General features: G+C 49.1%; 1 protein-coding gene across 1 annotated transcript in view; it reads left to right on the top strand.

Moving 5' to 3' along the window:
* The window catches only part of ECE2 (endothelin converting enzyme 2), a 54525-nt gene extending 32971 nt beyond the window's left edge, over positions 1 to 21554 (top strand). The window contains exons 9-19 of the mRNA XM_054982779.1: positions 3033 to 3175; positions 6180 to 6294; positions 6948 to 7058; positions 10577 to 10675; positions 10910 to 10987; positions 11334 to 11437; positions 13038 to 13148; positions 14876 to 14943; positions 18417 to 18607; positions 18922 to 19017; positions 19852 to 21554. Coding sequence (XP_054838754.1) covers positions 3033 to 3175; positions 6180 to 6294; positions 6948 to 7058; positions 10577 to 10675; positions 10910 to 10987; positions 11334 to 11437; positions 13038 to 13148; positions 14876 to 14943; positions 18417 to 18607; positions 18922 to 19017; positions 19852 to 20028 — 1293 coding nt within the window. The 3' untranslated portion in view covers positions 20029 to 21554. The remainder of the gene's footprint in view (positions 1 to 3032; positions 3176 to 6179; positions 6295 to 6947; positions 7059 to 10576; positions 10676 to 10909; positions 10988 to 11333; positions 11438 to 13037; positions 13149 to 14875; positions 14944 to 18416; positions 18608 to 18921; positions 19018 to 19851) is intronic.
* The last annotated feature ends 2796 nt before the right edge of the window (positions 21555 to 24350 follow it).

Here is a 24350-nt window from a genome sequence, read left to right as displayed (position 1 = left end):
TCAATTAGCCAAGAGCAGCCATTGCGATGCCAAGCCCGGCCCTTCAGGCCTCAGATGCAGATCAATTCGCAGAGGCAGCATTGGGTACATAATCGGTGTCCCCTTCGCTTCAGGGCCACTGCAGCAAGAGCGCAGCATGTCTGAGCATGAGACGCTAACCAGCACCGCAGAGAAACTTCCTCAGTCTTGTAAACGGCTTGGGAGTTTTACTGTGCAGTACACCCTGTGGAGGATCTGCCCACTTTTGAGGCTGGGTGTACAAACAGCAGCTGAGCGGTTCGTCTGGCAAACTCATCTCAGCCACAGACTCTGACAGCCAGCATGGTGTAGTGGTTAGGGTGTCGAACTAGGATATGGGAGACCCAGGTTCGAATCCCTACTGTGCCATGGAAGCTTGCTGGGTGACCTTGGGTCAGACATACACACTCAGCCTAACCTACTTCGCAGGGTTGTTGTGAGGATAAAATGGAGGGGAGTGATGTAAGCCACTCTGAGTCCCTGTTGGGGCAAAAGGCAGGGTAAAAATGAAGTAAATAAATATTAAGTTAAAAAGCGCAGAGCTTGTTCCCATGAGACGATGGAAATGCCAGAGCAAAAAACAACATACACATGTTCCTCTGTGTCTTATTGTCTCGTCATCCTTAAACACACACACAAGGAGTAGTTTGGCCCCCACATTGTAAGAGCCAGTTTGGTGTCGTGGTTAAGAGCGCGGGACTCTAATCTGGAGAGCCGGGTTTGATTCCTCACTCCGCCGCTTGAAGCCAGCTGGGTGACCTTGGGCTAGTCACGGCTCTCTGGAGCTCTCCCAGCCTCACCCACCTCACAGGGTGTTTTGTTGTGGGGATAATAATGACATACTTTGTAAGCCGCTCTGAGTAGGCATTAAGTTGTCTGAAGGGTGGTATATAAATCAAATGTTGTGTTGTTGTTACTATTTTCAAGAGAAATGAAGAGAGCCAGTGTGATGTAGTCGTTAGAGGGCTCAAATAGGATGTGAAAGACCTGTGCATACTGGCCCAAGCTCCTTAGAGGAAGGATAGGATAAACATGTGGAAGGCAGTAGGTAGGTAGTTAGGTAGATAATCCACACAGGCATATTTCACATTTGTGTGTTTTTGTGCTTCAGCCCTTGGCCGAGTCCCAAAAGTCATGTATGATCCAGCCCTCGGTGGATAGTCCTAGGCAAGCTGGAATTCCTGCCTGGCAGGTGACAGGCCAACTGAACTGGATAACTTTCCCTCCATTTCATTAGGAGAAGCTTCTAGAAACATCTTCGTCTCAGGTTTCAGGCCAGTGTCCGATGGGAGTTCCACCCTGGCCACTGTTAGTGGCCTTCTAATTGATATTTCTGAAGTGCCTGCTTGTGACACTCGTATCTTTTTGGACTTCCCCTAGTTCCCATTTCCCGAATGCCTTCTCACGAGGCTCTATCTCGTTTCAGCTCTCGTTATGACATCCCTTCCTTCCTTGACGAAGAGGCCTTCCGTGGGTGACGGCTTCTGTAGCTGAGTTCTGTGAGGCAGCAGAGGGACCCAGGTTCTCCCTCACGCACAGACACCATTTTGAGATGATGGGAGCTCCCACTTCTTGAGTCCCCCCTGAGGATGACTCCCCTCTGCTGAGCCAGAAAGAAACTCAGGTTGGACACTTGTCAGCTTCCCTCAAGTTTTGATGGGAAATGTAGGCGTCCTGGTTTTACAGCTTGGCTCTCCATTACAGCTGCAAGACCAGGACGCCTACATTTCCCATCAAAACTTGAGGGAAGCTGACAAGTGTCCAACCTGTGTCAGGCGTCACTTGTAGCTTGGCTCTCAGGACTTGCTGGGAAAGTTTTATTTCAGCTCAAGCAGCCCTGGATATCCCGATCTGCACAGGCTGGTTCTGAGTTTTGGAAGGGACAGACGGGTCGTCGGGTTAAGCCCCCCCCTTTCTTCCTACTGTCTTAAGGCTAAACTAGATGTGGCAGCATCCCCTGGTCCTACTTGGAGATACTGACGCCATTTTAGAGCCTAACCCTGTACCCTTTTGCTGGTTTATCGGCTCCAAGACTCTCCAAGACAGCCTTTTCCTCTGGACAAAGAGAGCCTTTGATAGTATCCCTAACTATCGCTTGGTTGTGAATTGGTTGATCGGTAGCATTGGAGAAGGAGTTAGCTTCTAGGAGTGCTATTGGGTGAAGTGGATTGGGGGGGGGACATTTCCACCTCCCTGCGTGCAAGAACCTTCAGGGCAAAGTCCAGTATTTTCCCCGCCTCCCACTCTGCAGCCACTTTGAGAGGGTGGTGGTCAGACATTGGCACGGATGCTGAGGCCAGCCAAGCGCCGGCAGCCCCAGCGGGGTCAGGGTTTTTGCTTTGCAGAGAGACAGTTGTTCAGGTTGCATACCACATCTGTGTCCGATTAAGGGGTCCTCTCCCAAGACGTTCTCCCTCTCTGCAGTGGTGGAGCCAGCACTAATTTAAGGAGTTAATAACACTGGCCTTTCTTGTAAGAAAGTAATTGAATGCATTTTGCATACAGATCAAACTGGCTGCAGAACTGGTCCTGCTTGTGAAAATCCACTCAGAAAAGTCAATTGTGTTGGCTATTTTTGAGTCAACTTGCCCTTAGTTCACTGACCTCCGACATCCCCCCCCCCCGGTAGCTGTCCTCAATGCACAGTTCACCCTTTCCCGGCCTCTTCCCCCCCTCCCTAGCTCTGCCTTCTGCTTCTCTGTGTCTCCCTTCTCCTCCCTCTGCCTCCCTCCCCATGGCCCTCATCCCCTATCCAAGGCCTCCCAGCAATAGGGCAAAACCAGCTTCATCACTCATTGGTTGCCAAGCAACTCGTCACCGTGGCAACGAGGAGACAAAAAACCCGATCTTCGAAGTGGGGCTTCAGACTGGCAGGCCGAGCTCACTGGCAGGGCCCGGCGGGGCAGAGAGCAAGGGAAAGGGCTTGTTTTTTCTGTGCGACTTGCGGAGAGCAGCCCCGGTGCCTCTCTCTTTTGAAAGAAATTACCATTTGTTCATGTGCTTGTCTCCCACAGGCCCTGGCTCCTGACATCAACTGGTTGGACTTCATGTCCTACTTCCTCTCGCCTCTAGAACTGACGGACGCTGAGCCCGTGGTGGTTTATGGCCGGGAGTACTTGCAGCAAGTCTCCCAGCTCATCAACGCCACCGACAAAAGGTATCGGACAAACACCAAGCAGGGCCTTCCCTGCTGTGGCCCTCCCAACCCCAGCTGTGTATGTGTTCCATGTGTCTGGGTTTCACTGAATAACACCCGGGTTCTGCCTAAGGCCCTGAAATTTGAGAGGGTTTTAGATCTCGGTTTCTGTAATAATGGACTGGGAATACGGTTACCCATTTCCAGGGGGGGCTGGAGATCTCTGGAATTATGAGAGAGATCCCGCTCCCTCGAGGAAATGGCTGTTTGGGAAGGTGGACTCTATGACATCATTCCCTGCTGAGGCCCTTCTCCAAACCACACTCACAAAGCTCCAGGAATTTTCCAACCTGGAGCTGGCAACCCTAACTGAGAATAATGATCATGGAGAGACAGCTGTCCGAGGACAGTAAGCGAGATGGAAAGGTGAATTGCCTGTGCCCATATGGGGTTTCTGAGCTGCGTGTGAAAAGAAAATCTTACTTATACATTTATTTTAAAAACGTATCCCAATATTTTTCTTCCCCCCACCTTAGCTGAGAGTCCTCAATGCAGTTTTAAAAAGCAACAGAATCACAGATGGGCTGTGTGACCCATATTATCACGGACAAGGTCAACTCAAAACTGACTTGAGGAGCTGGTGTACTGGTTAGAGTGTCAGATTAGGATCTGGGAGATCCAGGTTCGAATCCCCACTGTGCCACGGAAAACCTGCTTGGTGACTTGGGGCCAGTCGCACCCGCTCTGCCTAATCTTCCTCACAGGGTTGTTGTGCGGATAAAATGGAGGCGAGGAGAACAATGTGAGCTGCTTTGGGTCTCCACTGTGGAAAAGGTGGGGCATAAATGGAGTAAATAAATAAATAACCGAGACGCCCTTTCAAAAAGCACCGCCTTGCAGGCTTTTCTAAAATTGCAAAGGTTGGGAATACCTCCAGCCCTTGAAGGGGAGTCCATCCCACGAGATTGGGGCTTTCGCGCTAAAAGCTCAAAAAGGAGGAGCCGCTGTTTCCACCACCCTTGGAGGGAGCACAACAACAAAAATGTTAGGAGTCAGAGAGTAACTGGGACACCGATTCTTACAGGGAGGGAGGGGCCCTCAGTGCCAAACCAGATATGCAGGTTTTACAAAGTTGGGTCCGGGTTCCCGGCAGCCATGCAGCAGCTGAGGAGAATGGCTGTTAAAAATAAACGAGAGCCCTCGTGGACGTAGAATGGCGCCACGGCCAGGAAGGGCTTTTTCCTATGCCAAAATAACGCCCCATTTCTGTTGTTCCATGTGTACAGAATACTCCATATAGAGCAGAAAAATCCAGGAAATATCTCCGCCCACCCAGTGCTATTTTGACGCAGGAAAATGCCTTGAGGGAGGGGAGTCAGGAGCTGGTTCTTCCCCCTTCCCCCGTGGTGGCATTCCGAGTCCGAAAGGGCCCTCCTTTATTTTTAACAACCGTTCCCTGCAGCTGCTGTCTGGCCGCAGGGGGCTCCGTAAAAACCTACCTATCTAGCTTGGCCCTTAGATAAGAGGGTCTAAGGTCTAGTTTTGCAGATAAGGTACCAGAGGAATTCCCGCAACTTTTTGCCACAATTAACCTGAGGAAACAGGATCTGTTTCCCAATGGTCTCATTTAGATGCAGAGAAAATTCTAGTCCTGATGGTGGGGGAGTGGGAATATAGAGAAGGCTGAACAGTTTCTGGGAGGGAAAGCGGCAAATTATAGCCTGATCTCGTCAGATCTCGGAAGCTAAGCAGGATCAGTACTTGGATGAGAGACCACCAAGGAAGACTCTGCAGAGGAAGGAAATGGCAAACCACCTCTGCTTCTCACTTGCCTTGAAAGAGTTGCTGGGGGGGTCACCATAAATTGGTTGTGACTTGATGGCATGTGCATGCATACACGAGCAGTTTCTACTGAAGGTTCAGAAGCCAAAGGTGGTCTGGGGAAGGTTTCCGGTGGATTGGCGTCAGTCAAGCCTACTTGATTACCATTTACCTACAAGTCACTGTGAGGCTTAAGTGCCCTGTGTAGGAGTCAGTTCATATCCTGCAGCTATAGCAACCCTACCAACTCACTCACTCCTTGCTCTGTTCCACTGAGTCTCTCTCTACACAAGACATCTTACATGAGAACGCTCAAATGTAGGGCGATGCAATGTTAGCCGGGAAGCAACCTCAAAGGGGTTGTTAATTTCATCTTCACCATCCCAAAGTCTCTGTCAATTTCACCTCCCCTTCCTCAGGGTGAAGATGAAATTAACAATCTGTTGGAGGAGCGGTCTCCACCGGCTCTGTCTTTTTAAACTACGCTTCCCAGCTAACATTGTGTCTCTGTACACTTGTGTCCTTGTGTAGAGAGACTCTGAGTGATTTCACATGATATCTGTTTGCAGGGATGGTGGGGAAGACAGGAAGCGCAAGCAAGTTTTGCTTCCTCTCTTCACAAAGTTGCTGCCTAATTCAAATGGGGATTTTGCAGGGAGCCGCATTGGAAGATACACAGGTAGATTCTGTGCCTGATGCTGATTCATCTCTTGTACACAAAGTTCCTTTCCAAACACTGCGCCATTTAATAAAAAAAGGAAATACGGATCTAGTGCTCTTTCCTCTGCGTGTGCCTCCCTCCCACCCACCCACCATCCTCGGATCATACAAAAAACCACCCTTGTTGTTTTTCCATGGAAGTTTTAAACAATACGAAGAACCTTTTGAATGACAGTGAACTGGATCCTGCAGATCCAATTTACTACCAGAAAACACTTTGCTAGTGGGACAGATTCATGCGATCCAACCCCATCAGGTTGAAGCACAGGTTAAGCCTCACAGGTTTGCACCCTACTGGGCAAGGCAGACTCTAGCCATTTTTACGCCACCAGTTTGACTTGTTTCTCCCATCAACAGAGCCGGGTCCAACATAACCGCTATGCTGTGAACAGTCCGCTAAAGATAAAGTTTACTCCTTTCAAAGCAGGGGACATGGCGTCCTGCACGACCTCAACCTTACGTGGTTCCATCCTTTTTCTCGTAGCGTCTTAAACAATTACATGATTTGGAATCTGGTTCAGAAAACGGCCTCCAGTTTGGACCAACGCTTTGAGACCGCCCAGGAGAAGCTGTTGGAGACTTTGTATGGAACCAAGAAGGTGAGCGTCTGGTGGTGGGGAGTACAGCTAGGGATTGGCAATTCCTCCTTCGGCGAAGTCACGCGCCGCTCGCTGTATGGGATCTGAAAAAAGTCCTTAGCATGTGGGCCTTTGAGGTCTGACCCTCCTGAAGCCTCCAGGTTAGGTAGTCTGGGGGCTTGAGCACACGTTACAATTATTTCCCCCATGTTTATTTTAAACAACTTTTTGTTGTTTTGCAAATGTAGCTGCTCGGATTGCTTTATCAAAGAGGAGAGTAGCTGTGGGGGGGGACTTTAACCCTTTCCTCCCCTGTCATATTACTACTAGTAAAAGCCTTTCCTAAATTGCTTTTACCCTCTCCGGGGAAAGAATATGGGCGCCTCTAATTTTCCCCCAGAGGAATAGAAATAGCTCAGGGGTGTTCCCCCCTCAGACAAAAAGTAGCAGGGGGGAAAAGTGATAAAGACCATTCTTCTCTTTGATAAATCCCTGAGAATCAGCCACAGTCCACCTTGCCTGGGGTTTTCTGCCTGCTTTGCCTGGGGTTGGTCCACAGCCAACCACTGGCTTGAGAGAGTGGGTGTCCCTCCCCCCCTCCCCACACACAGCTTGCAGGATCAGGGCTGTGTCTCCCCCTTAGTTCTTCTCTTTCTCTCTCTCTTTCGCTGGAGTCCTGCACCCCTCGCTGGCAAACCTGCATCTCCAACACGGACGATACTTTGGGGTTTGCCCTCGGCGCTTTGTTCGTGAAAGCCACCTTCGATCGGCACAGCAAAGAGATTGTGAGTATCCCCCTCGCAGGGCTGACAGCTGCCCTCTGGGTGGCCTTTCTCTCCTATTCCCTTGGTTCGAATCATGGTAGGTCCACTGTCTCTAGGCAGTGCATAAGGCAAAATTTAGGTACCTTTATCTGAACCAGAGTTCAAGGGAATCTGACCTGGGCTGGATGTCCCAGGCTACCCCCATCTTTTAAGAACTCAGAAGCTAAGCAGGGTTGACCCTGGTTAGTACTTGGATGGGAGACCACCAAGAAAGGTATGCAAAGGCAGGAAATGGCAAACGTGTCTTGCCTTGAAAAACGCTATGGGGTCGCTTTAAGTTGGCTGTGACTTGATGGAACTTTACACACACACACATGGGAACCCATATACCAGCAGTGGAATAGACAACCCCGTAGCCATATACTGTTCCTAACTCGCTTCCCAACCCTGGATCACAAAAATGGGAATCCCGTCCCTGTGATTTCCTCTGCAGCATTCCAGAGGTGGGGAGCCATAAAAAAGCAGAGCAGGAGCCTGGAGCTTTGTGCAGCATAATTTATATTACTTTTAGGCCAGATTGACTGTCATGGCTTCCCCCACAAGCATCTTTAGAATTGTTTCTTGGCAGGTGTACCGGGAATAGAGATCTCCTAATTTACTCCACCACTACCACCCGGAACTACAATTCCCAGGATTCCTTGTGGGGAATGGAACAACCGCAAAAGCATTTTAAACCTGTAATGGAGATACACCTTCCTCTCCATTGGGGAATTTCATTTTATTTATAAGCGATCCCTGTTCACATCGCTCTGCAGCCCCAAATCTCCGCCAGTCCTTTCTGCGTGGAATGAAGGGAGGAGGACGGCAATACAAGCCACCTCAAGCCCTCCTGCTTGGAAGCAGTTCAGGAAGCCTGAACGAGGGGGTGCGCACACGGATGCTTTTCCCTCCATGGCCCTTGGCCTTGCTTGTGTTTCCCAAACTGGGAAGAAGTAGGAAAGAAAAGGGTTGTCTACGGTGCCAACTCTCTTCTGCATTTCCCTCCCACCCCCAGTTCTGCAGCACTCGTCACCATCCTCCGTGGTCAGGTATCCACAGCCCAGAGTCACCAAAACAATAAGGCAGAATGGGCTTTTTAACACCCATGCTGGATTTATCTATTTAGTTATTTGTACCCCGCTTTTCTCCCCAGAAGCGGCTTAGAACACTATTATCTGCTGTAAGGATTTACAGCGGTCCTGTAAGGTAGGTTAGGCAGAGAGAGAGAAAGCGACTAGCCTAAAGCCACCCAGCGAGCTTCTGTGGCAGAGGAAATCTGTGGCAGAGGAAATCTCTCTATACTGCCTTGGTCAGGCCACACTTGGAGTATTGTGTGCAGTTCTGGAGGCTTCACTTCAAAAAGGATGTGGACAAACTCGAGAGGGTGCAGAGGAGAGCGACAAGAATTATCAGGGGTCTGGAGACTGAGCCCTACGAGGAAAGGCTGAGGGCCTTGGGAATGTTTAGTTTGGAGGAGATTGAGGGGGGACATGATTGCTCTCTTTAAATATTTGAAAGGCTGTCATTTGGAGGAGGGCAAGGAGCTGTTGCAGTTGGCAGCAGAGGATAGGGCCCGAAACAATGGGTTTAAATTACATGCAGAAAGGTACCTGCTGGATATTAGGAAGAACTTTTTCATGGTCCGAGTAGTTCAAAGGTGGAATCAGCTGCCTAGGGAGGTGGTGAGCTCCCCCTCACTGGCAGTTTTCAAGAAGAGGCTGGATGAATCTTTGTCAGAGATGCTTTAGGCTGATCCTGCACTGGGCAGGGGGTTGGACTAGATGGCCTGTATGGCCCCTTCCAACTCTATGATTCTATGAATTGAACCTGGTTCTCTCAGTCATCTGCTTGGATACCCTAACCACTACACCATACTGTATGCCACAGAAGTTGTGTCTTGCACATATCACTCAAGCTGGAGGGGCTTGGAAACTGAACTGGGGAGGGGCATTTAACCCTTTCCTTCCCAGCCACCTAGGGTTGCCAGCTCCAAGTTGGGAAATTCCTGGAGATTTGGGGGTGGGGCCTGGAGAGAGTGTAGTTTGGTGAGGGGAGGGGCTTCTGCAGGATATAATGCCATAGAGTCCACCCTCCAAAGCAGCCACTTTCTCCAGGGGAACTGATCTCTGTGACCTGGAGATCAGTTGTAATTCTGGGCAGGGGACATTTTGTAGAAAAAGAGCTGGAGGAACTTATTAGCACAACTCATTAGCATATGCCATGCCCTTTGACATCACCAGAAGTGTGTCATTAGCATAACTGATTTGCATATGCCACACCTCCTGACATCACCTATCCTGGCTGTTTTGGACCCAATCCTGGCCATTCAGGGCCAAAATTGGGCCCCAGATAGCAAAAAGGGGCTGAAAATGGCTGAAAAGGGGCCCAAAATGGTCAGGATCGGGCCACTGTTGAGTGGGAGGGTGATTCAGCACCCGTCAGAGGCCCAATCCAGGCTATTTCAGCCCCAATCCAGGCTGAAACGGGCCCAAAATGGCCAAGAGTCAGGTGGGCAGGGCCACCTGACATGTGTCCTCTTTGGGGAACTGCCGGAACCGCGTTCTTGCACATTCCCCCTCGAAATGAGCCCTGGGAGATCTCCTGCCACCACCTGGAGGCTTGCATCCCAATGGCCACCTGTCCGCTCAGGTCCCCATGAATGAACAGATGGAAGGGAAAGGGTTAAGCAGCCCCAGCTCCCAACCTCCCCCCCCCCCTGTCCCCTGCATACCGTGATGGCTCTTTGCAGCTACTTTAAATGAGGAAAGAAAGCCTTTGGGAGAATCCATCCTGATGCTGTTCTATTCTCAAGCAGAGGCTGAGCAGTGGTGGTGGATGTTGGAGAGTCACTGCAAAATGTCCGCTGCTGTTTTAATGATTATTGATTGAATTTTTTATTGTTATGCTACCATGTTTTATCCTGTGTTTGGTGTAATCCGCTCTGAGCCTGCTTGCGGGATGATCAGACTATTAAGTCCAGTAAATAAATTAATTAAATATAGGGAACTCTAGAGCTTGGCTCAGCAACTCCAGAGAGAGCAGAATCGAGATCAAGAATGCAAAATAAGTGAAATTCATAGTTAAGGTTGCATTTCCGCGGTTAGTTGCAGGTGGGCAGCCATGTTGGTCCGTAGTAGAAAAGAAAGATTCAGGTCTAGTAGCACCTTAAAAGACCAAGTAGATTTCCAGGGCTTTTGAGAGTCAAAGCTCGCTTCGTCAGGCACATGGAGTGGGGAAAGGTAGGAGTCTGTAAAATCAGGCACTCCGTCTGTCTAACGAAGGGAGCTCTGACTCTGGAAAGCTCACACCCTGGAAATCGAGTTGGCCTTTAAGGAGCTACTGGACCTGAATTTATGGAATTGATTTCTATCCCACTGTTGAAGCAGCATTGGAATGATTTAAGTTCGGAACACGCTGTGATGACATTCGAACTGGGGCGGGGAACCAGGAGGAAGGCACAGATGCCGTTTCTTGCATCTCCCAACGTCTCTTGCCTGCAGGCCGAGGACATGATCGCTGAGATACGCACAGCCTTCGAGGAATCCCTGGACCAGCTCGACTGGATGGATGAGAAGACGAGGCAAGCGGCCAAAGAGAAGGTAGATTGCCTTCCCCCCAGGTGGGTGTCTGCTGGAGAATTTGGGTTCCTGAGGATCTGGTCTTTCATTTTTTCAAAAAGTTTCTAGCCACAGATCACCAGCTAGCAGCTTAAGGCTGCAAGCCCCACTGGCTTCCTCAACTGCTTGCACCTGACCCCACTATCACCCTCCGTTCTTCCACGCTACTTCCCAAGCTGTGAATCTCCGATGCCGCTCTCTGTTCCCTCTCCACAGGCTGACTCGATTTATGACATGATCGGATTCCCGGAGTTCATCCTGGACGACAAAGAGCTGGATGACGTCTACGATGGGGTACGAAGTGGGGGGCAGAGGCGGAGGGGCAGAATATGACTGCCCCATAGAGATGCCCACTTCTGTGCTTGGCATGACTTGGGTGGCAGAGACCTCCTTTGGCGCCAGTTATGTATGGACGTACAAAGCTGTCTTATGCCAAGCATGACTGTCTTATGCAAGGCCCTCTACTCCAAATGGCTGCAGCTCCCCAGCATCTCCTACCAAGTCCTGCTAAGTGAGATTCTTCCAATTGGAGGCTCAGGGGATTGAACCGGGGTCTTCCTGCCACTGAGTTTTGGCCACTTACCCATCGCGAGGATAAGTTTTTCTCACACCACACCATTTTCTTCTTATTTCTCCCCAGTATGACGTCTCTGAGGACTCCTTCTTCCAGAACATGTTGAACTTCTACAATTTCTCAGCCAGGTTCATGGCTGACCAGCTGCGGAAGCCGCCCAACCGGGACCAGTAAGGACTTACCGCTTTCCCTGTCACTGGGAGTGGGTGTGTCATAAGTGCAGGGGGATAACTACTTAATTAGCAGAGTTTAGCAGAAATGCCCATTGGATATAATGAGAACAGACACACACCCCAGTTTAGCTCTGTAAAAATACTTTACTACATAAAGGATAAAAATAGGGTTACATTGGTAGAAAATAAGAAATTGCTAGCTGACTACCTCTTTGCTAGTAGAAGGTAGTCCCCAAGACTTAAAGCCAAGCTACAAGTGACGAAATACACTTGACTGGCAAGTGAACAGACTCACGTGTATTCCTCCCTGTTCACTTGCACTCCACTCGATGATCAAGTGGAGTGCAAGTGGAGTGCAAGCGAACAGGGAGGAATACACGTGAGTCTGTTCACTTGCCAGGCAAGTGTAATTCGTCACTTGTAGCTGGGCTCTTAGAAGCACTCACTGAACAAAGAGCAATACAACTTAAGTATATATCTTCACTTAATTGCCCCCTCCACCCACAATAAACAGGTTGCCCAATAGAGAATCCTAATTCCACTTCATTAAGTTTAGAGACTCCTCTCTATTCCTTTCCATGGCAGGAATTCTTAATCCAGACCGAAGTGGTTAATTGCAAATAAGTTTACTAACTAAGTAACACAGTTTAACTCTTTCGAGACTGAAACAAAAACTCTTGCTAAATCCCAACAATAAGTGGGGTAGAGCAGTGAGTGCCTCAGAGGGGGACGTCGGTGCTCTGATTACCCAGGAACAGATTCTGTTTCAGAGGCATAACTTTAGGAAATAGCTCTTGCCCTAAGGAGAGAACCAGTGTAGCATCTGGGCCTTTAATGTATTTATTTACTGCTTTTAAACCGCTCCTTTCTCTCCAAAGTGGCTTACATCATTCTCCGCTCCTCCAGTTTAACTTTTACAACAACCCTGTAAGGTAGGTTAGGCTGAGAATGTGTGACTGGCAGTCGCCCAGCAGGCTTCCATGGCAGAGTAGGGATTCAAACTCAGGTCTCCCAGATGCTCTCCAACACTTTAACCACCATTCCACACTGGCAGTTGATACAAGTACAAACTACCCACTGGACATGAAATGTGCAAATAAAAGCAACACCTGGCTTTAGGTTGATTTTAGTTGAAGGGCCTGTTTTTTTTTTGCTTTGAATACAGGAGGAGAACATGATGGGCTGCTAACTCGGTCAGGAAATCTAAGAGCCAGTTGAAATGCACAGAAATGCAGTGTGGTACAGCTCTTCCTGGCCTATACAGCTTGAGAGAGGAGATGGGTGATTGAATTTTGGAATGCTTTTCCACATTAAAGAAAAAAAACCCCTGCATATGGAAAGGTAGCTCTGCAGGGAGAAGCCTATCCTAAGAGCCTTCTTCCTGAGAGGCTAGCTTTTCATATGAAAGGAGGTAAAAAAAAACCAGGAGGAGCATTCTAAGAAGCAATCTTCTGCCAGTCTGAGCTGTACTGTGCTATTTCTCCAGTTTCAGTTGGTGCCAGTCTGATTGTCGGGCATGTACCAGCTGTGCCACTGCATGAAGTGTGCCTACTCCCCCCTCTGCCATTTTCCTAACATTTTTACAATCCTCCTCCAGGTGGAGTATGACCCCACAGACAGTCAACGCGTACTATCTGCCCACCAAGAACGGCATCGTCTTCCCTGCCGGAATCCTGCAAGCTCCCTTCTATGCTCGCAACCATCCCAAGTGCGTCAGGGTGATTGGCTGGTTGGTAGGAAGAAGAGGCTTGGAGCGGGAGGGCGTAGTGGATATTGCTGTACTGGGCATGCTCAGATCTGGTCATACACTCAGGTGGAAGGGAAGCTCAGGGGGCGCCAGATGGATGGAGCGAAGCCACATGGGCAGCTTCGGACGTGTAGATATGTGCATCTTAGTATCTCCTCTAGTAGTCAAAAACAAGCACCCCCTTTGTGCTTATTGGCTGACATTTAGTACCACTTGCTGGGCAATCCTGAACACCAAATTGCCCAGCTCAGATTCAAGTTTGTTGCCCACTGCAGCTACACAGCCGAGTCAAAAAGGATTTAGGGGGCTACCAAGTCCCAGATGCCTCGTCTAAGTCAGGAGAGCCCCCGTCTTGCCTGACCCTGCTGGATCAGCATTGCTGTCCCCCTTTTGCTGCTTGCTGCTGCTGAGCCGCAGACAGTTGACCATTTAGGGAATGGAAAAGTCAGTCTTGGCAGGATCAAGACCGCAGTTGGATGGTGTGCCAAGGCAGAAACGCTAGAGGGTCGTTCTGGAGGCAAGGTCCGAACCTGTGGGAATGAGGAAGCAGGCAGGGGGAGAGGCAGGCAGGTAGGGAAGTGGATGTGTGTCTGGTGTGGAAGAAGGGTAGGCAGGATAGATGTCCTGGGCTATTACAGCTGAGTGGAAGAAGGATAGATGTCCTGGGCTATTACAGCTGAGTTAGGAAACATCAGCGGCTGGCCCACAAGTAGACCAGGAAGACTAATGCTGCCCTTCTTCCTCCAGGCCCCACTTCTGACACCACTGTGCTCTCCCTCTTGGTGGGGAGGGTGTTCCTACAGGCTTCCTCCCTCCTCCCTCCTCTCGTCATTTTTTTCCCTGCCTCTATTTCTGCCCATCTCCTTTATCTCATGTAATTTATTTGAAATATTTCTGCCTCTCCAAGAATGGGTTGAGGCAGCTTGCGATAAAATCAAACAACAAAACCTTGTCCGTAAAAACTACATCCGTCAGCATAAAACAGTCATGACCCTAAAAATCTAAAGGAGGGGCAGAATACTGAGTCAAATGCAATGGATGAGTCTTCACCTGCCTCCAAAAAGAAGCCAGAGAAAGGGGGTTTCCGGAAGGCAGACACTCTTTACTTCTCCTCGCTGCGTTCAGCAGTAAAAATCCATGAGTCTTTCCCTCTCCTAGCAGTTCATGCACCGAGAAGTCAGAGAAAAACGGGCACCCCTTTTGAATCCAGGGAGATGGAGAGCAGTTCAGATGCAGCAAAGCGAGCGATTCTCTCACAGCCCCGTTTGATGGGCTTGGGCAGGCCTCAGATTCCACACAAAGAAGTGGGGAAAGGCCGCAGAAGCGGTTATTTGGAATCTCTCCAGGGAGCCTTAAGGAGGCAGCTGCAGTTGTCCCACAGGCCTTACCGTGTGCAGGTTCAAGTTCAGGAACTCTGCTCAGAAAATCAGCCCAGATTCTGCAAGGATATAAAGTTTAATGCGTGGTTCTGCCCAGCCTGGGACATCCTGAGACCATGTGCCATGGCCTGTGCTTAACCAGCCAAAGAGGTATTTGGAATAACTATAACACTGGCCGTTTGAGTTTCTTTGCCGTGGCCTCCAAATGTGTGGTGTTCAAAATGTTTCCTGCCCTGCCTTTCCACACTATACCTGAGGCAACTTCACCCGCATTGTAACCTCTCGTTTTTCCTTTGGCTTCCCTCGGAGGGCCCTCAATTTTGGAGGCATCGGTGTGGTGATGGGGCATGAGCTCACCCATGCTTTCGATGACCAAGGTAGGTGCAATCTCTTCATCTCCCTTCGACCAACTTGTGCACGTGGCTTCTCCCCTTGCGCATGCCTGCAGTGTCCTTCTCAGAGCCAAGCTACAAGTGAGGTCTGACACAGGTTGGATGCTTGTCAGCTTCACTCAAGGTTTGATGGGAAATGTAGGCATCCTGGTTTTACAGCTTGGCTCTCCATTACAGCTGCAAGACCAGGACGCCTACATTTCCCATCAAAACTTGAGGGAAGCTGACAAGTGTCCAACCTGTGTCAGGCGTCACTTGTAGCTTGGCTCTCAGAGATGGCGTGCCCTTATGGTGGCATGGACTTTTGGGGGGGGGGCAGGAGATCAGAGAGGCCGTATCACGTGGCCACAAAGCAGTGGCCACGTTCCATTATCCGTGGCACAGTTTTCACGTTTCGTGGAGTTTCCCTTTTTCCTTAGCCAGCATTTCCAAAAGTATACCCAGTCCAAGGTCTTTGCCCCTCTACGCAAAATGAGCCAAACTGGTAAATGATTCTGAGACGCGCGTTCATTTTTCTCCTGAAAGCCAGCTGTGCCGAAAGCAGTGCACAAACCAAACCTTAATTTGCTGGCACCGCAGGCACCGTTTTGAATTCTGCCACCATCGATGGCTCCTAATCTGTGTGGCTGAATCGACCCCATTGAAAAGACTCCCCGCTTCTCTCTCCTTGGGGCCATCGGCATCAACACCGTTCATTCCCTCCCTCATTCCCATGGCATCCTCATGCACCTTCTTGCCTTACCCGTGGCAGCTTCCACATCCTCCCACCCCAGCCCCTGAGATGCCCTCCCCTTCTCCAGCGGGTGCTGCTTCCCCACATCTTTACCCTCCTGTCTCCCCAGGTGACACCTCCCGTCATCTCACCAGCCTTCTCTGTGCTGCTTTCGCTCCTGCTCCATCTGCTTGGTGAGAATTCATGATCTCGGCATGAGTGGGCCACAGATGGGAAGTCGTCCCCCTCCCTTTCCTCCCTCCCCCTTCTCTGCTGCTTCAGGTTCCATGGAATCAACCCCCAGCCCCCTATTCTTTTGGAGTTGGGCACCTCTGTGTTTGACCCACAGGATGTTACTTTTAGCACTGCCGTGCCCAGCATCCTGAAGTGGTATGGAAGCTAAAAGACAGTTGTGAGTCACTAGGGGAAGAGATTTGGCATGCCTGGTAATGAGGGATGATTAACTCCTGGGGCAAGGAATAAGCAATGGCTGTTTAGAAGTATCAGTAAGGACAGCTGGTGGGAGAACTGCATATTCCACAATTTTGTTCCAGTGCAGAAAAGGCAGGGAATATGATACCGCTTTCTGAGAATCTTAGCCATTCATTGTAAAATGTAGCAAGTTTCTAGTCCTTATGGCTAGGCAGAAAAGGCAGGGAACATGATACCGCTTTCTGAGAATCTTAGCCATTCATTGTAAAATGTAGCAAGTTTCTAGTCCTTATGGCTAGGCAGAAAAGGCAGGGAACATGATACCGCTTTCTGAGAATCTTAGCCATTCATTGTAAAATGTAGCAAGTTTCTAGTCCTTATGGCTAGGCAGAAAAGGCAGGGAACATGATACCGCTTTCTGAGAATCTTAGCCATTCATTGTAAAATGTAGCAAGTTTCTAGTCCTTATGGCTAGGCAGAAAAGGCAGGGAACATGGTACCGCTTTCTGAGAATCTTAGCCATTCATTGTAAAATGTAGCAAGTTTCTAGTCCTTATGGCTAGGCAGAAAAGGCAGGGAACATGATACCGCTTTCTGAGAATCTTAGCCATTCATTGTAAAATGTAGCAAGTTTCTAGTCCTTATGGCTAGGCAGAAAAGGCAGGGAACATGATACTGCTTTCTGAGAATCTTAGCCATTCATTGTAAAATGTAGCAAGTTTCTAGTCCTTATGGCTAGGCAGAAAAGGCAGGGAACATGATACCGCTTTCTGAGAATCTTAGCCATTCATTGTAAAATGTAGCAAGTTTCTAGTCCTTATGGCTAGGCAGAAAAGGCAGGGAACATGATACCGCTTTCTGAGAATCTTAGCCATTCATTGTAAAATGTAGCAAGTTTCTAGTCCTTATGGCTAGGCAGAAAAGGCAGGGAACATGATACTGCTTTCTGAGAATCTTAGCCATTCATTGTAAAATGTAGCAAGTTTCTAGTCCTTATGGCTAGGCAGAAAAGGCAGGGAACATGATACCGCTTTCTGAGAATCTTAGCCATTCATTGTAAAATGTAGCAAGTTTCTAGTCCTTATGGCTAGGCAGAAAAGGCAGGGAACATGATACCGCTTTCTGAGAATCTTAGCCATTCATTGTAAAATGTAGCAAGTTTCTAGTCCTTATGGCTAGGCAGAAAAGGCAGGGAACATGGTACCGCTTTCTGAGAATCTTAGCCATTCATTGTAAAATGTAGCAAGTTTCTAGTCCTTATGGCTAGGCAGAAAAGGCAGGGAACATGATACCGCTTTCTGAGAATCTTAGCCATTCATTGTAAAATGTAGCAAGTTTCTAGTCCTTATGGCTAGGCAGAAAAGGCAGGGAACATGATACCGCTTTCTGAGAATCTTAGCCATTCATTGTAAAATGTAGCAAGTTTCTAGTCCTTATGGCTAGGTAGACTTCCATTAAATGTGCAGCCCCTGGCTAAAATCTCATGGCCGAGTGGTAGTGGAGCAGGATTTCCCATGATAAGAAGACAGGGATTGATTGCCTTCCTATCTCATTGTCATGGCCCAACTTGCAGAGAAAGCAAAATTAGAAAATATGATATAAACATATTGCATCTATTTATGCAGGGTTCAGAATTCAGAAGAAAGTGGGTTATTATTGCATAGAAAGTTGTTTTTTTAAAAAATGCATAAAGAGCACAAGTGAGCTTTTTTTTAAAAAAAAAATATCCAGATCTATTTTAGTCTGCAGCCAAAATAAACAGGATTCTTGTAGCACCTTCAAGACTAACACAGTTTTCTTCCTGTGCAAAGACGGGCTCTATTCTGCAAAAGTTTATATCAGAATGAAATGTTAGTCTTTAAGATGCCAAAAGAGACTCCTGTTTGTTTTTTAGATAGTTGATTTTCAGCCCTGGTTCAGTGGCTGGGCATGTTTTGCCTTACAGAAACTTCCCAACCAGCTGCAAAGATCCCAATTATTGAACGGGGAAAAGTCTTTGGCCTGTTCAAAGAACTACTGCCAAGACACTGCAGGAAGCTTTAGCTGGAGCAATAGTCTTCATAGGAATAAGCTTCTCCCTTCCATAAACAGGCACATGCGTGGTTCTGTGTACATGCCTAGCATATGCTCAGTATCTGAGGTCTTGTCCTTGGCATCTCCTGCTATGAGGGTCTCAAGTAGATGAACAGAGAAAGACCCATGATTGATGCCCTAATGTGCTAATGGAAGCCCTTGCTGTGTAGAACCTCCATGTGCAGGGGCAGTCTAACCTGATTGGCAGTCGTAGACAAAACGGGTTGTATTTTTGTCCCAGGCCGAGAGTATGACAAGGAAGGGAACTTGCGCCCCTGGTGGCAGAACTCGTCGCTGGAGGCCTTCAAGAACCGGACAGAGTGCATGATGGAGCAGTACAGCAAGTACCTTGTCAACGGGGAGCACGTCAACGGCAGGCAGACCTTGGGCGAGAACATCGCTGACAACGGGGGACTGAAGGCGGCCTATAATGTAAGCCAGTGGCACTGGGACATTGGGTATCTCCAGCGGAAGGCAAGCCGGGAAGGAGAGGTGGGCTGATTCCGCACACGTTGGATAATGCGCTTCCAATGCACTTTATCAATCGTTTGAGGTGGATTTTTTGTTCCGCACACAAAAAAAATACGTTCCAATGATCTATAAAGAGGATTGGAAGTGCCTTATCCAACGTGTGCGGAATCACTCGTGGTGGTCCTTGGGGTTGCCTCTGCGTCTCGTCTGTCTTGGGCACAGGCGAGGATCCTGTTGCACTTGGAAGCACAAGGCCTGCTGCCAATCCTTTGCAGGCTTACAAACTCTGGCTGAAGAAGAACGGGGAGGAGAAGCGCCTGCCATCCGTGGACCTCACCAGCCACCAACTCTTCTTCCTTGGATTTGCACAGGTATCTCTGACTGCATGTATGCGTGGTCATCTAGGTTTTCAGCATCCTTTAAACACAGTCCTCGTTTCTACTGTACTATCTTGTACCTTTACTCCACTCTCTGCACAGCATGCCCTAGGCAGCTTTCTGTTTGCAAAATTTCCCAGTTTTTATCATTCTAGTCCTATTGCAGTTTATCGGATATCTTACGCCATTGGAGCGAATCGTTTGCTATGCTTTGTAATCCGCCTTGAGTCTAGGGGAGAAAGGGGCCATTTCCACACGGCTTACCTTTGTTCGTAAGGATCCGGAACATCGCGCAAAAAACGCGGAAGATCGCGTTTTCTCGCGCGAGATTTGTGCAGAGTTGTGCAACGTCATGCAAATCTCGTGCAAGAAAACGCGATCATCCGCGTTTTTTGCGTGATGTTCCGGGTCCTTACAAACAAAGGTAAGCCATGTGGAAACGGCCCAGGGCTATTATTGAATGAAATACATAAAATAGATCATCAGGGAGCCAGTGTGGTTTAGTAGCTACAAAGGCCAGGATGTAGGAGACCGGGGCAAAGTCTGTATCTGTCTATTTATTTCGTGCATTTTACGCCATCTTTCCAACAAGATGCTCAGGATACATAGCTGCCCCCCTCCATTTTATCCTCACAGCAACCCTGTGAAGTAGGTTAGGCTGAGAGTGTGTGACTGGCCCAAAGTCACCCAGCAAGCTTTCACGGCAGAGTGAGGATTCGAACTTGGGCCTCCCAGATCCTAATCTAGCACTCTAACTACCTCAGTCCTTTTCAGAAGGAGCAGCTGCCTCCCTGAGTCCTAATCCTCTTGCTCTTCTTCCCGGCACAGGTGTGGTGCTCCGTCCGTACCCCCGAGAGCTCTCACGAGGGCCTGGTGACCGATCCGCACAGCCCAGACAAGTTCCGGGTCATCGGTACCCTCAGCAACTCCCGTGACTTTGTCGAGCACTTCGGGTGCCCGGTGGACTCCCCCATGAATCCTGGCAAGCACTGTGAAGTGTGGTAGAGCTGGACGGAGAGGCAGGAGTCTGTACATATCTACGGCTGCCCCCTGCACAACCCCAGCACATGGGAGCTAAGCTGAGCCCTGGCGCCTGCCCTTGGAGAGCTGCTCTGGGGAGCAGTGGACAGTCTTGCTGCGGCAGCTTTGGTGGGCACAGTGGGCCTCAGGCTCTTTCCCCTTTGTCACCTGGAGAAAGGTGCAGCTTATCCGCCTCTCCCTGCCAAGCTCCTTTTCACTTGGGGGGAGCTCCCAAAGCACAGCTCCACGCTTATTAGCTAAGAGCGTCATCCGCTCCTCCATCGGCCTTGCCAAAAATCTCCTCGGCTTTAGTTCGTCACCTTTGTCTTGTCCAGGTCCTAACTCCCTAGACCCCAGCACCTCGGACTTTTTTGTTGTGTTCATTCCAGCTTTCTAGGTCAGGCGCTGGTGCAGATCAGAGATAGTCGGGCTTTCAGACAGCTGCCTTCGCTTGTAGGGCGAGAGCACGTGATAGGGAGAACACCATTGGCTACTGATAACTGTTTTGGAGGCCCACAGAGTTGAATAAGTCAGGGAACTTCAAGCTGAGGGTGGGGGGGGGGGGATAGAGATCTGGAAGAGACGGCAGGACAAAAACAACTTTTGCCATACCCTGGGGTGTGTAAGAGTACAGAAGATCCCTGCTAGATCAAAACAAGATCTCTCTAGGCCTGCATCCTGTTTTGCACCCAGGGCCAGCCAAATAATTTGCAGGGCTTCGTTGGAAGGCAAGTGCCCTTTCCTGGGTTTTTTTTTCTTTCTGTACCTTGTTTTCAGCAGTTCCATTTAGCTAATAGCCATTGATGGACCTTTTCTCCATCGAGCTTTTTATAAAGCCATCTCCACGGCTGGCCTTCATGATTTCCTGTCCTCTTCAGTGGATGGAACGTAGCTGAAATTTGGTTGGCTACCCTAGAGCATCCCCTGAAGAAGTGAATATAGGGTGCCATCTCTGTTTCCTACACTATGAGTGTCCAAAGAAGCAACCCGGCTCTGAGTTCGGGAGAAGCAGGGACCGTGCACCGCCTGCTCGCTTGAGCTACAGAACTGATGTGCTGCGTGTCGCTTTTTTCTAGTTTTAGGTATAGCAAAGGGAGTTGAGCCGCACAGGCATAGACACAATTCCATCCAGTCGCTGGGGAGAGATGAACGTCTTTCAGCAAGCGTTGCACCCGCCAAGCGTCACTCTCCTTGCTCTCCTTCGCCAAGAAAGATCCCCCACCTCTGCCCTTAGATGATTTCAGGGCAGTTACGGAATGCCCTACTGAAAGCACACAAACCACACGGCATCTGGGCATTTGGAGGGGGGGGGCTCTGATCCCAAGAACGAGGGGGCTGGCTTGGCTTCGGAGAAATCCCCCCCCCCCCCCAACCCTCATTTCCAGGCTCACAATCAGTTTCAGACTAGCTTGGCTTAGAAATTCCCAACACGTTCCCATCCCTTTGGGCTTGGTGGGGTTTAGTGCCTTGGATTAGTAAGTGTGCGTGTGTTTGGGAGGGGGAATGGTGCTGTTGGTGTCTTGAATTATTAAAAGCAGTTTCCGCTTGATTATTTCAAAGTGGTCTTCAAATGCGTGGTGGAATTTTTTCCCCTAAAAAACGGATAAAATATCCGAGAACGGAAACCTCCCCTTCTGCTTTTAGTAACTCCTCTCTGGAATCAGAGGTGAAGCGGGATTGCAGTATTGCGGATGCGGCAGAAATCCTTAATCAGGTGTAGCGATTACTGAGAGGGTAAACCTAATGCTACCATCAGGGTTGCCAACCTCCAGGAGGGGACTGGAGTTCTCTCAGAATTGCAACTGATCTCCAGGCAACAGGTTTCTTGGGGAAATGGTAGAGATGTGGCATCACATCCCCCATGAAGCCCTCCCCCCTCCCCAAGTTCTTCCCTTCCCAGGCACCATCCCCAATCTCCAAGATTTTCTCATGCCAGAGTTGGAAAGCCTAGGTAAACCTGTGCGTGGGGCATACCACTTCAGATTGCAAGGGAGGGAGCTCATTAAGCTGAATGCTTCTACATGGAAGGCAGGTTTTTGTGCAGAGGAGCATTCATTCTAGTGCATCCCCCCCCCCCCCTTGCAATCTGATGTGGTATACCCCAGGCCCAGATTTACTGCCCGGCACTTGGGCAAGTTATTCTCTGCCCCGCAGAACTTGCTGCTCACAGTGAGATGAAAAATTGTAAAATGCTTTGTGGTGTGAAAAGGGGGAAGGGCTATGCACAGTCACAGGGCACACACTTTGCACGCACAAGGTTCCAGGTTCAACCCTCGGCATCGCCACTTATCAGGACCTGGGAAAGTCGTCTTTTTAAGACCTCCTAGAGCCACTGCTGTCTGCTAGAGGGATCAGCAGCAGACGTCTGACTCTGTACAAAGCGGCTTCATATATTCCTCCGAAAAAACTGAGATCGCAAGCAGGCTCGGAGCATCTGCCTTCCTTGGCATATTGGTAACCGTTCTTATTTAATGCCCTGGTGAGTGCTTTTGAAAGATACTTGGTATCAAAACATTTGTAGGCAGCAGCATTGAAAGCCCAGTGGCCGTTACATTCAGCGGCTTCAATCAGAGTAGAAAACCGTCAGATCAATAGGAGACAGCAATGCTAGTCTGATCCCCTCCCAGGAAGAAAAAACAACGAAGCAGATCATCATATTTCCTCAAATGGCAACTGCTAAAATGGCCTTCTAGCTGACCTTCCAGATAAAGTAACCATAAATCATTTGCTTGAAAATGCATTTCTCTACCATGGGCTGACTTCGAAAGTCAGCAGCAGGGGGTAGAGGCCAAACTTTCACTCTGCTGCTGTTCCCCAGCGACTGCCTTTCAGAAGTAAACTGCCTATGGCCATGGAAGTTCCATTTAGCCATCAAAGGACCTGCCCTTTGTCTAATCTGCTTTTAAAGCCATTTAAGCTCATTCTCATCAATGCATCCTGTGGCATTGAGTTCCGTAAGTTAATTACGCATTATGCAAACAAATTTTGTTGGTCTTGAGTGTATTGCTATTGTTGGTGGATAGTCTGTAACGAGCACTGAAAATCACAATTTTAATCTCAGGACTAGCATGCATCTCATAGGTGTGAAGCACCAATCTCCTTTTGTTGTACAGCACACACACTACTGCCATAAATTTGCTTCCCTTACACTGGAGCTGGAAAACGTGGGTTGGGGTTGCTAACAACCTGGAGGAAAAATGTCCTGCCCCGTTAATAGAGGTTTAATGTGTGGAAATGGGCAGATGAAGTATTTCACGGCAGGGAGGGTTGCCAGCAACTAGGATTAAAAATGTGAATTGATTTATCAGAGGCTGGATGGGATGTTATCTGTGTGCCCTAAAAGCTTCAACTGCCCATTTCCACACTTTAAACCTTTATCAGAGGAGCAGGACATTTGTTTTCCTCCAGGCTGTTGGCACCCCCACTTTCTTCAGAAGTACACCATACACCATATAATAAAATTACAGTAAATAATTTCAAATCAAGCACTTTATGTCTGTTTCTCTCTTCTGCTCAGACTGGCTTCCAAACCTGCTAGTAATGATCAAAATGAGAGATAAAAGTGGGTATACGGTGGGGAGAGGAGCCGTACTTGGGGAAAGGGAATATATAAGAAAAGTTCAGTCTCATGCTACAATGTGGTGGTGGAAAGTGCCGTCAAGTCCGACCTATGGCGACCCCTGCTGGGGTTTTCAAGACAAAAAGACTAACAGGTAGTTTGCCACTGTGGCCTTCCTTGGAGATCTGGCAACCAGGTCAGGGCCATGCTACAATACAAGCCCTCAAATCAGCAAGACAATGACATTCCAGCAACAGCACAATCCAATTTTCAGCCCTCCCATAAAAACTGCTGCAAACTACACGCATCCCATGCTTACACAAATGTAAAGTCCTTTGAGTTCAACGGGTCTTACTTCCAAGTAAGCGTTGCACAAGTTGGCATCTCTACGCCCCCAGCACACTTACTTGGCTTATGAACGTTTCAATGCCGCGCTGCTAAAAAGCTAAGTTTGCCGCTGAGGCTCATGGGGCTTGTCGTTTTCTTTTAAAAAGCTCAATCATCATGGCCGAGCTGCCGCTGAGGCTCATGGGCCTTGTAGTTTGTCGCCTCTGTCAGCGGTGCATGATGGGATTGGGAACAGCTCCGGCCAGGCGCAAGGCCTTGACGTCCTTTTGGAGCGCAGCACGCTGGGAGTCGTAGTCTTCAAGTCGAAAGCGGTCGTTGCGGCCTGCCGCGAAGCGGTTTTCTGGACTGCGTTTCCCACAAGCCGTCGCGCCAACGGGTCAAAGCTCATGTTGTGGCCGGA

This window comes from Eublepharis macularius, chromosome 6 (genome assembly GCF_028583425.1).
Source record: "Eublepharis macularius isolate TG4126 chromosome 6, MPM_Emac_v1.0, whole genome shotgun sequence".
Taxonomy (NCBI): Eukaryota; Metazoa; Chordata; class Lepidosauria; order Squamata; family Eublepharidae; genus Eublepharis; species Eublepharis macularius.
Note: the sequence above shows the minus strand (reverse complement) of the source record. Positions and strands in the feature narration are given on the sequence as shown.